Source organism: Athene cunicularia, assembly GCF_003259725.1.
Source record: "Athene cunicularia isolate RWA chromosome 1 unlocalized genomic scaffold, athCun1 chr1_part1, whole genome shotgun sequence".
NCBI lineage: Eukaryota > Metazoa > Chordata > Aves > Strigiformes > Strigidae > Athene > Athene cunicularia.
Genome location: NW_020799091.1, coordinates 32,082,241 through 32,096,559, shown reverse-complemented (window position 1 = coordinate 32,096,559; position 14,319 = coordinate 32,082,241). Strand labels below are relative to the sequence as shown.

The 14,319-nt window shown below is 36.4% G+C and overlaps 1 protein-coding gene across 2 annotated transcripts in view; it reads right to left on the bottom strand.

The window, feature by feature from the left end:
* The window catches only part of VWA8 (von Willebrand factor A domain containing 8), a 193,131-nt gene that overhangs the window by 68,447 nt on the left and 110,365 nt on the right, over window positions 1-14,319 (bottom strand). Inside the window, exons 26-27 of one of the 2 annotated variants that reach the window (XM_026859638.1) lie at window positions 10,077-10,228; window positions 529-637 (exon numbers count right to left, since the gene is read on the bottom strand). In XM_026859638.1, the coding sequence (XP_026715439.1) occupies window positions 529-637; window positions 10,077-10,228 (261 nt within the window). Of the gene's footprint in view, window positions 1-528; window positions 638-9,796; window positions 10,229-14,319 lie in introns of those variants that run through there. The other variant, XM_026859729.1, reaches the window with a different exon arrangement.

The window sequence follows — 14,319 nt, the reverse complement described above, 5'->3', positions numbered from 1 at the left end:
GTTATTCTTTATTCACTGGAGTAATAACTACTGAAGTTAAGCCAAGAACTCAAAGATGAAAAGGACTTAGAAGCTTTGGTTGCAGGTCAAATTGTACCAAAGGTTCAGATTCAAACTTGGCAGCACCAAAGACCTGTAAGAATTCAGCTGCATGAAAAATAGAAACAGAAAATAGTTTTCTTTACAGTCTCTGATCCTATCCAAAATTTGAGATCTGGAACTTGAAACTGGTCACCTCCAAGCATCCAAAACAGCTACAAAGTTCCTTCAAATATGGTATTTTCAACATCCTTATAAAAACCTCTTTTCAAGAACTTCTGAACAAACTTACTGATTTTACATTGTGAGGACTAGGTATACAAAAACGTTCTTTTTCTAGTCAGTATAAAAAAGCCCAAGAAGAGGTAACAAGGATCATGCTTTGTATATACTCTTTTTTCCTGAAGAAATTAATGACATTTTAGATTCTTCTCATCCTGATGCATAAAAACCTTATTATATAAATTTTAAAAAAATTAAAACACAAACCTTTACATCTATTTTTTGTGTTTCTGTTGGACACAGCAGTTTCTGTTGTGCATTCTGCGGCTGATTGACTTTCCAGTAGCCCATAAATTTATGATCTGGTAATGGCAGTCTGTCAAACAATGTAGGGACAAATGAATTTTTACATTCATTAACCAGCAATTGATATGGAATAAATCATTTAAACAACTGCATTTTTCCAGTGAGACATATCTGAAGATTCTCTTGTAGAAAATGCTCCCTCACTAAAATATTTAATTTTTTTACATTTTAAATCATAAACATTTTAGCCTTCTGGAATACCAATACAGTCACAACCTAAACAGCATCCTAAAAGAAGAAGCAATTCACATAACATGGCCTCAAAAGGAAAACTTTTCCAGTCTGAATTGAGATATAAAATATATCCAAACCATCTCTTGCTTGGCTTTATTCAGATCAGGCAGGGTATGATAGTACCACTTAAAGGAACTCCTGCCAGTGGCACGTACATCTTAAAAACCAGCAGAATAAGCACAGTAAACACTGTGGCAAGTTAACCATGCAATAAAAGTTCAACAAATTATTTCCATATATTTTGTCACTGCTTACATGAACAAAGGCAAAGGAATACAGACGTGAGAGTATCCTGTTGCCTTCTGGCCAGTACACTCTACAGAAAAGACAAGGACATCTCTGAAAGCCTCAGTTGCTTGCCTTGGTCTAATTTCTTCATTTCTGTATCTTTTATTCAGGGAAGAAATATATGGGCCACAGCAAAGCTCATTTATATAGGAAAAGAAAATGCTTGTGTATGACGAAGTAGCTTGACAGCAAAATATGGACAACACAGTTTTTACTTCTTTCCTCTGAAGTGATTTGCAAACACTGAAAGTGGTTTGACTTCATTAATTGGCATGAATACCTTCAAGTTAATGAACTAATCACTTTTGGTTTCTTTTGTTTAGGATCAGTTGCTCCTAAGGAGACCTCCTATCAAAACAAAATTCTGTGTTACACGCCACTGCACATTATTGTACAGCTACAGGACTTGGCAAGAGAACAGAAGACATTCTTTCTTGCAGTTTCTATAAATATATCCAAAGTCTATTTCAAGGAAGTTCTCTTAGACTGTTTGTTAAAAGTCTGTGCTTGGACTCTTCTGTCCTGTCTGATGATGTTCATTCCTACCATTACAATTATTTCCGCTCTCCCAATCAGCCAACTTGGCCCCTCTAGATATCAGAGGTTTGTTTAATTTCTTATTGATACTCTTTTCAGAATAATAAGGGATCCCAAATCAAAAAATCTCAGTTGGACTATACATGAAACTTAGGGAATTTTATTTTATTTTTTCCACTGAGAACTTAAAGGAAAAGTAAGGGAATGAACACTGATATCCTCTCATCCCTGCAATTCACGCAGGGAAGCTGCATTAATATTTGCTATATATTGACACCAAACCTCATGCAACCAGGAGAAGCCAGTACTCACAGGCAGGTAGTCACTCAGTCTCCATCACCATTCTGCATTTGGACCATCTGCCAAGACAGTCAGATAGCCAAAGACACTTTTTGCAAACAAAAAATGGCTTGGAAGCCACTTGGAAGTGCATCTCATGAATTCCCTTTCTTAGTCAAAGAACCAGTAAAGTCTTCACTGCCTGTACATTGCCTAATTAAGAATATCAATAAATACCAATGTTTGAGGAGTGATTTATTGTTTTGCATTCTTCCTTGCTTCAGTTTGCATTTTTCCATTCTTTATACCTAGCTAATCTAGCCAGATTCTTCTCAAATTAAGAAGAGAAATTAAGCCAGACTCAAAAAAAGTGCAAGTACAATATATTGTAGATTTCAATATTCAGTGTCATTAGGAAAAAGCATTCAGGATGCACTATTTCAAAATATACACAATTCTTAGAAAAATTTATTAATGCAGGCAAAAAATGGGTGAACAGTCAAATCACTAGACTAAATGTCTGTTTATCCATGAACCGGAATTTTATGTCAGACTTCCATTTGGGTTTCAAAATTATTTGTTGGCAAACGTTGGTTATGGCTTGAGCCAAAACTGCCTTGTGTACAAAAAGAAAGTGGAGAATTATTTTTTTTTTTTTGCTATGTGACTCTGAGTACTATAATCTCTGATATACCCATAATCAGCAATAATTTTTTCCTGTTAGCTCAGTGGAACATTAACTTCCACAAGGATTTAGACTGTGGTTTTAATTCCTTACACATTACTTCCATGGACAACATCCTAGAAATCAATAGGTTCACTAATAATCATGAACACTTATAAAATTTTAAAACAAAACATATGTTGATAACCAGCTCTAACCAAATACCCTGCTTTATATAGTAAAAGAATTAGAGATTGCATTCCCAAAGAAACAAAACATTTCCAATCTGTTTCAGCTTTCTGGAGATTTGTTTTGCTAATAGCTCCTCTCTTCCCTCAGGAAAACTGATTTCTCCTTTCTCCTAGATTCTTGAGGTTTTCTTATCTTCCCTGTTTCTGAATGATTTAGTTTCTCTGGGGCAGCAGACCAAGTCATCACGAACAGCGAAGAGGAGGGAAAGGTAGATCAGAATTTAAGAATAAAACAGAAAGCAGAATTCATAATACAGAGTTCTCTGTCAAGAGTAACAAGGATTTTGTTCTTCCAGGGCCAGACAGTTCTTTTTTACTCTATCTCACTGTTCTCTCATACAAATCTGGTCTAAGAAAGACTAGGAGTATTGAAGAAGCTAGTGGCATTAAAGGTCTTATAACCAGTTTGCCTCCTTAATGATTTCAGCAGAGAGTGAGGGTGCAGAATGACTGGAACATGAACACACTGAAAACATGTATACATCCTAGCAGTTTCTCTCTAGTGAATATATGATACACAGTGAAGGAGGGAAATTATCTTCTTTTCCCAGGACTTATAAATAACGAGCAAATTTTGAAGTGACAGTAGTAGTAAAAAGCTTTTTAAGGCATTCCTGCCACACTGCTTATTTCAAATTAATTAAACAAATATGGTTTACATAAAAGGTGGACAGAATACCATGGAAATGTCACCACCAGCAAAAATCTGCTAACCAAAGAGATCTGATGGGTGTAACAAGTGAAGTGGCTAGGTATGAACAGTACTGAAACTCCACTGCTCTCTCCAGCTGGGATGTACACAGTGATCCGTGATTTTTGCTGTCCTCAAAAGCTGGAAAGGGTTTCTAGAACAGAAAAACTACACAACAGACTAGCAATCTTGTAAGAAAGCCAGGACTTAAAATCAAGTTCTAAGGAATTATTCCTGATGAGTTCTTTGATTATGTATCTGTCAAAGCCCGTTGCTTAAGGAAAATTTAGAAATACTTCTTAATGTTTATTTACTCTTTAATTTTACATCTTGGTTTTCTACAAGATCACTGCTATCCATGAAACGGTTATATAGGCAGGTATTTTGTTTAGAAGAGGTGGTTGCGTAGGACCTACAATTGATGGGACAATTCTACAAAAAATTACTATTTAGCCTCATTTTCTTCATGCACAGTGGTCTAAGGGGAGGCAACATGTCAGAAGGTAATTCTCTAGCGTCTACTGTTTCTGGAAAGCACTACAGAACACAACTTCTTTTCATTTGTATCTTTTTGATTTTAGAAAAGAAATTAATTTTAGATTAATAAAAAAAAAAAGACACCAAACAACTGTGTTCAAAAAGTCAATAGAGCCTGCTTTATAATATAATATTTAGCTTTCTGAGAACATACTGGAGAATGGCTACAGATCTTGTAAGACTGAAGTTCCACTGAATGCAAATTCTCTATAGCCAGCTATCATACTAGTACAGCTGCGGACATGAACTGTGACAGGCAACAAAGCTGCTTAATACATGATCTTGTAAACCAGCTCAGTGCCAGCACAGAATGTATCGTTCAAGGACTTCAGTAACGGCCTGCGCTCTATCTAGCTGAAGAGACTTCTATCACACCTAATGGGTTTTGACTTAAGTAATGATATAGTTTGAATTCAGGAAAATTCCTTACCAACCAGATCTCCATACTTTATTTAATAAACTTTTTGATTAAGAATATAAGCAGTAGACATACGGAGCAATCTTATGTTAGGCCTCCCGTTCCCTGACAGTCAAGTGCAGACTCCCCTCACCCCCCATCTTCCCCTGCAATGCACAGAATGGCCAAGAGACACATATGGTATGAGACAGGCTCAACAATTAACTACAGATTATCCAGCAGAAAAAAACCCAACCCATTTCAAGAGAAGATTAAAGCTGTTAAAATTTACATTACATATAAAAAATTCAGTTCACATAAAATGAATACTCAACTTATAGCAAGCACCTGGAAGTGGACAGTGTCAGGAGGAAAGATATGGAATGGCAATTTCATCACGGGTAAATGCCAGAATTACAGCTGAATGCTGTTTTACCTACGAATTGCAAATGGTCTGAACTGTGCACCACAATGGCAGATCAACATGAGTTCAGACAAATGTGACATAACAGATGTCAATGGGAAAAGCAATGTGAAATTGTACATAAAGATAATGATTTAGTACAATGAGCAATCCATTCGCCCATTATGTCTCAGCAAAGCATCATAGACAAGCCAACTGCTTTACACACAATACTGATAGAAATTATATACTATTAAAGAGGTGATACCAAGAGATACAGACAATACCATGTTATAACCTGACAACACTGAACATGTCAGTGCCTTGAAAAATGGCCATTCTATTTTGGAAAAAAAAAAAAAAAAAAGAAGGGAAAAAAAAAAGCCCAAATAAAGCATTACATTACAGGTCTAATATGTGATACTAATTTTGGAAATAAATGAAATAGTATCTACAAATTAATCTGTCTTTTGAAAACATAACTACTGCAAGAATTCTTTTCTAAAGGGTCATTAGACACCACCTAATATTTCCTTCCAAGATAAGGTATATTAATTTCAGAGTCTAAGCTAAAATTCCTATAATGATCACTGGTACCATCTGTTAAACTTCTCCTGTAATTTCAGCTGATACAATTCTTGAAGTTCCTTCTACTGAGACCCTGTATTGTAGTGTGTTGCTTGTGTCTCTCGTGCTTTTGTTCCTATATTTACATCCGTTATGTTTCAGCAGCAACTTAAATAATTCCGATTTATTCAAGCTTTCTTCTAGATAAAGTAATAGAAGATAGACAGACTTTTCCCAATCTTACTAAAATAAAATAAAGATTCACAAATTTTTTGATTCAAGACGTGCCAGTGAATACTTGTATAAAGGATTCAGCATTTCAGTATAATAATTTTCTAGTCCCAGAATCTCCTGGAAATGCTTATGTATCACAAAATTTCTTAATTCTACAGGATTTGTATTCTTGTCAATAGCAATAATTTTGTTGCAGGTATGACTAACATCCTCAGGAAGAATAGGTCTGGATCATTATCCTAGCTTTTAGGTTACTTAATAGAAACACAGAGTAATTTATTACGCTAGCTAGTAAGTCTTAGAAGTCTTGAAAATTAAGACTGGAGCATAGAGGTGAACCTCTGCGGGGCCATGCTGTTGTCACTAGGACACTGTAGAAATCACACCCAGTAAGACTTCAGATTGACAATTTGTGAGAGAATATAAACAGGCAGGAAAACAAGCTTAAAATTGAAAGTGATGTTGACAAGCCAGAGAACTAGTCTGAAAAAATACAATACAGTAAGAAAAGTGTAAGCATGAAGGAAATTGATTACATAAAGTGAAGATGAGGTAAGTGCTATGCAGGATTCTGCAGAAGGGATCTGGAGGTTTGTGTTTAGAAAACCAGACATGAGTTAAACATTGCAAGAAATGCAAACATACTGAGTTTTTTAAAAAGGGACTGCCACATGAAATACATCTCTATTCTATGCTCTCGTACTACTCTACTCAGCTCTAGCAGAAACTAAACTGTCCAGTTCCATGTACAATGCTTAAAACCAGACATGAATCGAGAGGGGAACTGTAAAAGAAAAAATAAAACAACCAAAGGCCTTAAAAGGGGGAAGATTAAGAGACGTGGATGTGTTTAGTCTAGAGATGACTTTCTAATGGCAAGGATATTTAGAAACAAGACTGACTTGCTTTGGGAGGTTATAGAACTCCATCTCTGAAGGTTTTCATGCATGAATCATGACAAAAATCAGGTAAGAAGGTTTTTAGATTAACTTGCATCTTTTCTGAAGAAGTGGAATGGACTAGATTAGCACCATTTTCTTACTCTCAGATTCCTGGAAAACAATATAGAAGAGGTCAGTACTCTAGTACATAGCAGCCTCAGGAAGTACTTTTTCTGCAGTGTTCAAACATCTACAAATTACCTCAGTATTTCCAACATGAGAGCTTGCAATAGGGGCTGGAATAGAGTTTGAGAGTTTATCTATATGTTCTTTTACCCCAAGGCAGAATCAACCATCAATAAAAAAATTAAAAAAACATTCCTGAAAGATGTGTCTGTAATTCAAGGTGATCCACCTGTTATTTAAAACTTCCATAGAGTTAAATCTCATGATGAACAGCAGGGCCTGGAATGGAGCAGTAGGATATTTGAGGGTATCATATTTGAAAAGTCGTGGCAGTCTGATGAAGTTCCTGCTGACTGGAAAAGGGGAAACATAAGCCTGATTTTAAAAATGGGAAAAAAGGAAGACCCAGGGAACTACATGCCAGTCAGTCTCACTTCTGTGCCCAGCATCATGCATCAGATCCTCCTGGAAACTGTGCTAAGGCACATGGGAAATAAGGAAGTGATTTGTCACAGTCAACATGGCTTCATTAAGGGCAAAACATGCCTGAAAAGTCTGGTGGCCTTCTTTCCACAGCTTTGGTGGAAAAGGGAAGAACAACTGATATCATCTACCTGGACTTCTGCAAAACATTTGACACTGTCCCACATGACATTCTTGTCTCTAAATTGGAGAGACATAGATTTGATGGATAGATCACTTGGTGGATAAGGAATTGGCTGAAAAGAGTTGAGGTCAACAGCTCTGTGTCCAAGTGGAGAGCAGTGACAAGTGGCATTCCTCAGTATCGGGACCAGTGCTGCTTAAAATGGACAGTGGAGTCAAGTGCCCCCTCAGCAATTTTGCCAACAACACTGAGATGCATGGTGAGGTCAACAGGCTGGAGGGAAGGGATGTGCCATCCAGAGGGACCTTGACAGGCTTGAGAGGTGGGACTGTGCAAACCTCATGAAGTTCATCAAGGCCAAGTGCAAGGTCCTGCACATGGGTCAGGGCAATCCCAAACACAAATATGAGCTCAGCAATGAGTGGACTGAGAGCAGCCCTGAGAACCTGGGGATATTAGTAGATGAAAAACTGACTATGAGCCAGCAATGTGTGCTTTGAGCCCAGAAAGCCAAACGTATCTCAGGCTGCATCAAGAGAAGTGTGATTAGCAGATTGAGGGAGATGATTCTTCCCCTCTAATACACTCTTGTGAGACCCCACCTAGAGTGTTGTGTCCAGCTCTGAGGCCTTCATTATAAGAAGGACATAGACCTGCTTGAGCAGGTCCAGAGGAGGAACACAAAGATGATGAGGGGGCTGGAGCACCTACCTTATGAGGACAGTCTGAGAGAGGTGGGGTTGTTCAGCCTGGAGAAGAGAAGGCTCGAGGGAGACCTTATAGCAGCCTTCCAGTACTTAAAGAGGACCTATAAGAAAGACGGGGAGGGACTCTCTATCAGGGATTGTAGTGATAGGATGAGGGGTAATGGTTTTAAACTGAAAGAGGGTAGATTTAGAGTAGATAAAAGGAAGAATTTCTTTCCTGTGAGGGTGGTAAGACACTGGCATGGATTACCCAGAGAAGCTGTGGCTGCCCCCTCCCTGGCAGTGTTCAAGGCCAGGTTGGACGGGGCTTTGAGCACCCTGCTCTAGTGGAAGTTGTTTCTGCCCATGTCAGGGGTGCTGAAACCAGATGGTATTTAAGGGCCCCTTCCAACTCAAAATGTTTTATGATTCTACGACAACCTGAAATGACAGCTGTGTTGGATGCAAGTAAGGTACTTAGACCAAGATTGCTGGATCATCAGAACCAGGTGGTCAGCCTAGTCCGAAACTTGCATGATGAGATCTAAGAAGAAGGTGCCTTTATCAATTGTGTGTGAACTGCTCCTGTAGTTTCTCCTCCTTTTGGTTTTCAGTGTACAGAGTATGCACCCATAGCTACCAGTCAAGTGAAGTTTTTGTGGTGGGTCTTCTGTCACCATTGGTGTAAACTGTTGTATAAAACCTCAGTGATGAATTCAAAATTATTATCCTTAATTCAATACGACCAGATCTGTCTTCTCCCTTCTCACTTCTAGACTGAATATTCCCCATTAGAGCAATCTTTCTCTTCTGTTTCCTAAACCGCTGATCTTCTCATTACAAAAGAGTCCTCTCCTGTGCATCCATGTAAACCCGCATTTAATACTTCTAAAAATTATATAAAGTGGAAATTTCTCAAAACTTATGACAAACATCATAATTCTTTAAAATAGAAATTACCAAGTGGCTTTTAGCAAAGAAACTATGGCAAGAGTTTCAAGTGTGTACTGTCAACTGTAGTTGCTCAAGTACTGCTTCCCTAGGCACATAATTCTTCCGTCATCAAAACAAAAAGGTACACCACAATCATTACACTGCCAATCTTCTTTTCATAGTTATATATAGGATGTTAGATATGGTAACAGTGGTGCTCCTGCAGGAGAAACCTACACATGCACACCTAATATCAAGATGCTATGTCATAAGAATCAGTCCCTCCTTAGCAAATATAAAATCTGTATGTCCCATGGAAACCTCAATTTTCCATATACCCATAAAGCTTTCTTCATGAAAGGGAAATATTTGTTTCTCCATAAATAAATTATGTATTAGAGTTCAAGCCAGAGTAAGTTTTCTAATTGTTTTTCAATATGATCTACTTAAGCCTGTTATCTTAAATTGTAGAAGAATGACTTAAATCTGTTCCATAATTTAGTTTTATCTGAGAAAAAAACCCCTATTTTGATTCTAACCTCTGAAAAAGTATATGGTGTAATGTATCAACTGGTAACATAATTAAAGAATAATAGTGATATACAGACACATACAAAAATGGTTCTTAGAGCTTACATGCATTGTCCTATTCTGAAAAAGTATTTTTGTAAAGCCTTTTGTGAGTATGTAAGACAAAATCCCCCTACCACTGAAGATAACTTTTTTTTCCTATTGATTTAGGTGATAAATAACAGGACAGAAGTGTGTTGAAGTTCAATTAAAAACACAGGAGAAGAAACAAGTATTTCCCTTTATTAATATGTATCTGTTTACCATACAAGCTATCAATATGAACAGACATTAAAGATTAAGGATTAATAATAAGCAAATACTCTATCATAAAGTAATTTATATTGTTGTAACTTATTTGGAGGAATATGAATTTGAACCAGCGGAGTATTGCCTTCAAGTATTCCAGGTTGTTTTAAAATCAGTTAGTAGCAAGATAACACACTATAAACAAGTTATCATGAGAGACCTGTCTTCTTAGTATATATCTTATGCTATTCTTACTCCTTGGCCAGCTGTACATTGGTCGGTTTTGCTCCAATGGGTATTCCATATTTGTGCAAAGTGCTGATTAAAATTTCACGCATTTCGTTGTTGTAGGAGTCAAAGTCAAAGACATTTCGAACAACATTTGCCAGTCCTTCAGATGGAAATTTCTGTAAAGAAAAAAGACCCCAAATTTCTTTTACTGAGTATCTGTTAAGTAACAGCATATCATTAAATAATTCTAAAATGAGCAATTATAACAGTAACTTTGCTGAACTTAGACAGTGCTCAAGTCATCTTTTTTTTTTAGTTTCCAGAATAAAGAAGGCACATCACTTCAAGTCAGAATGAAGTTAGACACTAAACCTGAATCAAACAAACTAGCAGGATACAATTATTTAAACAGCATCATGTTTTAAAGAATTGTTTTCATTATACACATAACAAGATGGTGTAATCATTAGAATATGTAATTAAATATAGCCTGTATTTTTAAAATTTGGAACTACTTTCTGCTAACAGAAAATCATATACAAATACATACAGTCATATAATTCAACTATACAATTCATTTAAGAATTCTGATTCTTAACAATTAATATAGAAAGCAGAAAACACACTGCTTACTAAAAATGACTTTAGGCCATGATGGATTTTAGTACAAACAGAAATTGACTTAAGATTTGCAAACATTTGTTTTCTTAGAGAAGAATACTACTTGAAATGTGCTGTGTATATTAAAAAAAAAGTTTATCAAACTTTCATTAGCATTTCCAACAAAGAAAGTTTTGCTCCTAAACTGAAGTGATGATTTAAGGCCAGTGTGCTCTTCCAAATTTCAGAGCTGCCACTCATATATTCCCACACCTTTTAACTATTGTTGTTCTGCCAAGAATAAAACATATTTTCCTGCCTCTCATTTCCCACTAAGACCTCAAAGACATTAAGACTTAAAAGCCTTGACTGAGCAGTCAACTGAACTTACAGAATGGGAATAAACTGAAATGAAGAAGGTTTTTTTGGTACCTGTAAAAGACACTATAGGTGTGAAAAGCTGGTTTAGCCTTTCTGCAAACTGATTCCAAGTGCTTAGTCAGTAACTTCCACTGTCTTTTGATTTACCCTGAAACTCCAACAGCAAACATGTACTTGTCCCCATTTAGATTAAGGAAGATTTCAATAAGCATGGACCTTAACACAGACAGCCATAATTTCAGGCTTAAAAAGCACTTATTTTTTTAAAGGAACTTTTAGGTAATTCAAACAGAGTATATTTTGTGCAAAATTTAGATTTTACTTGCCATTGAAAAAAACAGCTGTTTAAGTTGAACATGTTGACACAGATAAGTAACTCAGCCTTTTGACAGATACTCTTCAATAAAACAACTGAAAAAATCATTCTATTCTTGCAATTTGTAAATGGAGTAAATCAAACAAAAAGTCACCAAATTACTATATAGCCTAGAACTTTACCACCCATTTTATTTAACATTTTTGGCAAGACATGGGAGTGACAACATTTTCGTTTTAAACTTCTCTCTCTTTCTTTATATGCTTTTCATTCTCAAATACTAGATCTCAGACAAGGACCTGGACACCCCACCTCAGTATGGCACATTTACAGTGATGAAGACAACCATGTGATAAAGTATTTTAAGGAGTTGAAGTCTTAATGTTTTTTTCACCATTAGTGAGCAAGGCTGGTAGAAAAACCTTGAAAAAAAGACTTAACACAAGTGTCAGAGAAATATAAATGTATTAAAAGTAAATACATTTGAGTCTTAGATAAAAGCTAAAATTGAAGAAACTAGAAACATTTTGTAAATATTTTGACCTAGACTCTTAATCAAATATCAATCATAGTCAGGAGTTTAAAATCTTCCCAGTTTAATAAATATCTAATCTCTGAAATAAGATTTCTGTGACACAAGCAATACTAAAATTAGCTAGTTGCTGTAGTAGAATGGAATACCACTTCTAAAACAGGCTTGTACAAACATTTTTTTCATCTGTGGCGTACATATCACAGAGTATTTCAGTAGTAGTGTCGGTATAAAGCACGATAAACTATGTCCTGCTTTTTAAGCCTGTCCATGAGGAACCTATTAGAAGTTCTGCATTATCACAGCTTAGCAAAATACAAGTTATTGTGGGATAATGTAAAGTTGTCCTACAGTCTGTGCCATCCTGGTTACAATGTCCCTTCCTTACTGAATGAAGCAGGTAATAAAAATAAAATTTCTCCCAAAAGCTGTTCCAACCAAAGACTTTATATAAACATTTCACTTGTAACGTAAATGTGAAAAAAAGTTTTCTGACAATGTTTACTAGTGAGAGTCCTAACATCTATAATGTAAATTGCATCTTGGAGGTAAAGCAATCATCATGTTGAAAAAAAAAAAAAAAAAAAAAAAAAAAAAGCCCACAAACTTATAAAAATGTACGTCACAGTTAAGTTTAAAAACATGTAAAGCTACTTAGTAATCAGTGTGAGCAGGAGCCTATCTCAGTCCGGTTTCAAGCATATCTTCTTTTTGACAAGAACAAAACATATCCAGAATTGTGCATACTCTATATAACCAAATCCCTTCCTTAAGTAATTATTTTAGAACATTTATGTTGATCAATACTGCATTTCCTGTGTTCTTCCCTTCTCACTGCTAAGCACAGCCAACAAATTGGCACTAAGATATCGTCTTCACTCATGACCTACTCTTTTACCTGCCCTGGACTAGATACTACTTAAACCTTGGTCAAGTGCTTCAATATCTGGTTTCCAAGTATGTCCATGGTTTACCTGAATCATTGCATGACTTCTGACATTGATCCCCTTCTCCTCGGTGAATTACCTTAATAGTTCCATGGCTCTTGTATCAGTAGGACATCATAAAAAATTTATTTCCTCAGGTACAATTTACCGCTGCTGTCAATAAAACCTGTCCTGAACAGAAGCCACTTGTCAAAAGGCTCTCTACTTCAGTTATTAAAAAAATCACAACTCTTCTGTTTCAGTCAGAATAAATCCAACTACTTTTTAATAACTGCCTGGACAACTGCTTACTGAAGAAAGGCAATGACAGTTCACTTGAAGAAAAAAAGAAAAAAAAGTTGAATGTTTGAGTTGAACATTAAAAAAAAATCATTTGGTTTATATTGATTTTTAAAACCAGATTACTGCAGAAAAAATTGATCTCTCATCAGTCTGTCTGGTTCTCATTCATTGATTCCTCCCCTCACAAGTAACACCTCTGCGTGCACCTTGGAGTATTTTCACAGCTTAGATTCTTGACTATTCCTTAAAATAGTAACATAGGTTTTGCTTCTAACAATTTTATATTTAAATATACACGTATATTTTGTTCTTCATTAGATACAGAGTTGTGACAGAATCCTGCTTGGTGAAAATTACATATTTCTATGGACCTAACTTTCCACAAGTACATGTATTTCTATAGTCTGCTTAAAAGCTATCAGCAAAATAACAGTTTCCTAGTACAAATACAGAATCTGGTATCCAATCTGTAAGGAGTCCAGATTTTAGTTTTAGACTTCTCTCTTATGTTCTCACTTTCACTCACTTCCCTACATATCCTAGTGCCTTCAGATGCCCGCACATCCTGCCAGCACCATCCCAAGGGCTACCATGCTGTCCCTACCTGCTCATTCCTCCGTGCGTGTGGCTTCCCCCTGTATCTCTGATGCCTTTTCACTGAACACTGCCAGCTCTCTTTGTGCCTCCTCGGTTGTCCTGTCAGCAGGGCAAGAAGCACCACATCTATGGCTCATCCTGCTCGACAGGTATACTAATCGATTAACCAGTGCTCATGTCTTTAGCAGGCATCATCTACTGCCAAGCAAAACAGCTGAATTCTCCCCCTGCTTTTTACTTCACAGGGACACTAATTTCAATCTGTTCTTCTTTGTCACATAGCTGCTGATTTTGATTAAACCAGCAGAAACCTAATTATCTTTGAAAACTGGTAACTGAGATACACTGTGGTTGGCCAAAAGGGTAGAAGGTCATTATTGATGTGCGTTTGGCAGCAAGGTGACAAAGGGATACAAGCTATGATTTGATAAACTTAGTTTCCGTCTGAGATTAGGCTGAACAGAAAAAAAATACTTTTTTAGCACTAAAGCTTACTGAACAGGCCTGAAAGCCTGATGATTAGTAGACTTCAGGGCCAGATGGTACCTTAGACCTTTACTGTTTGAAAATTGAAAGTTGTGCCTACTATTAGAAAGTAATCTTAGAAACAAA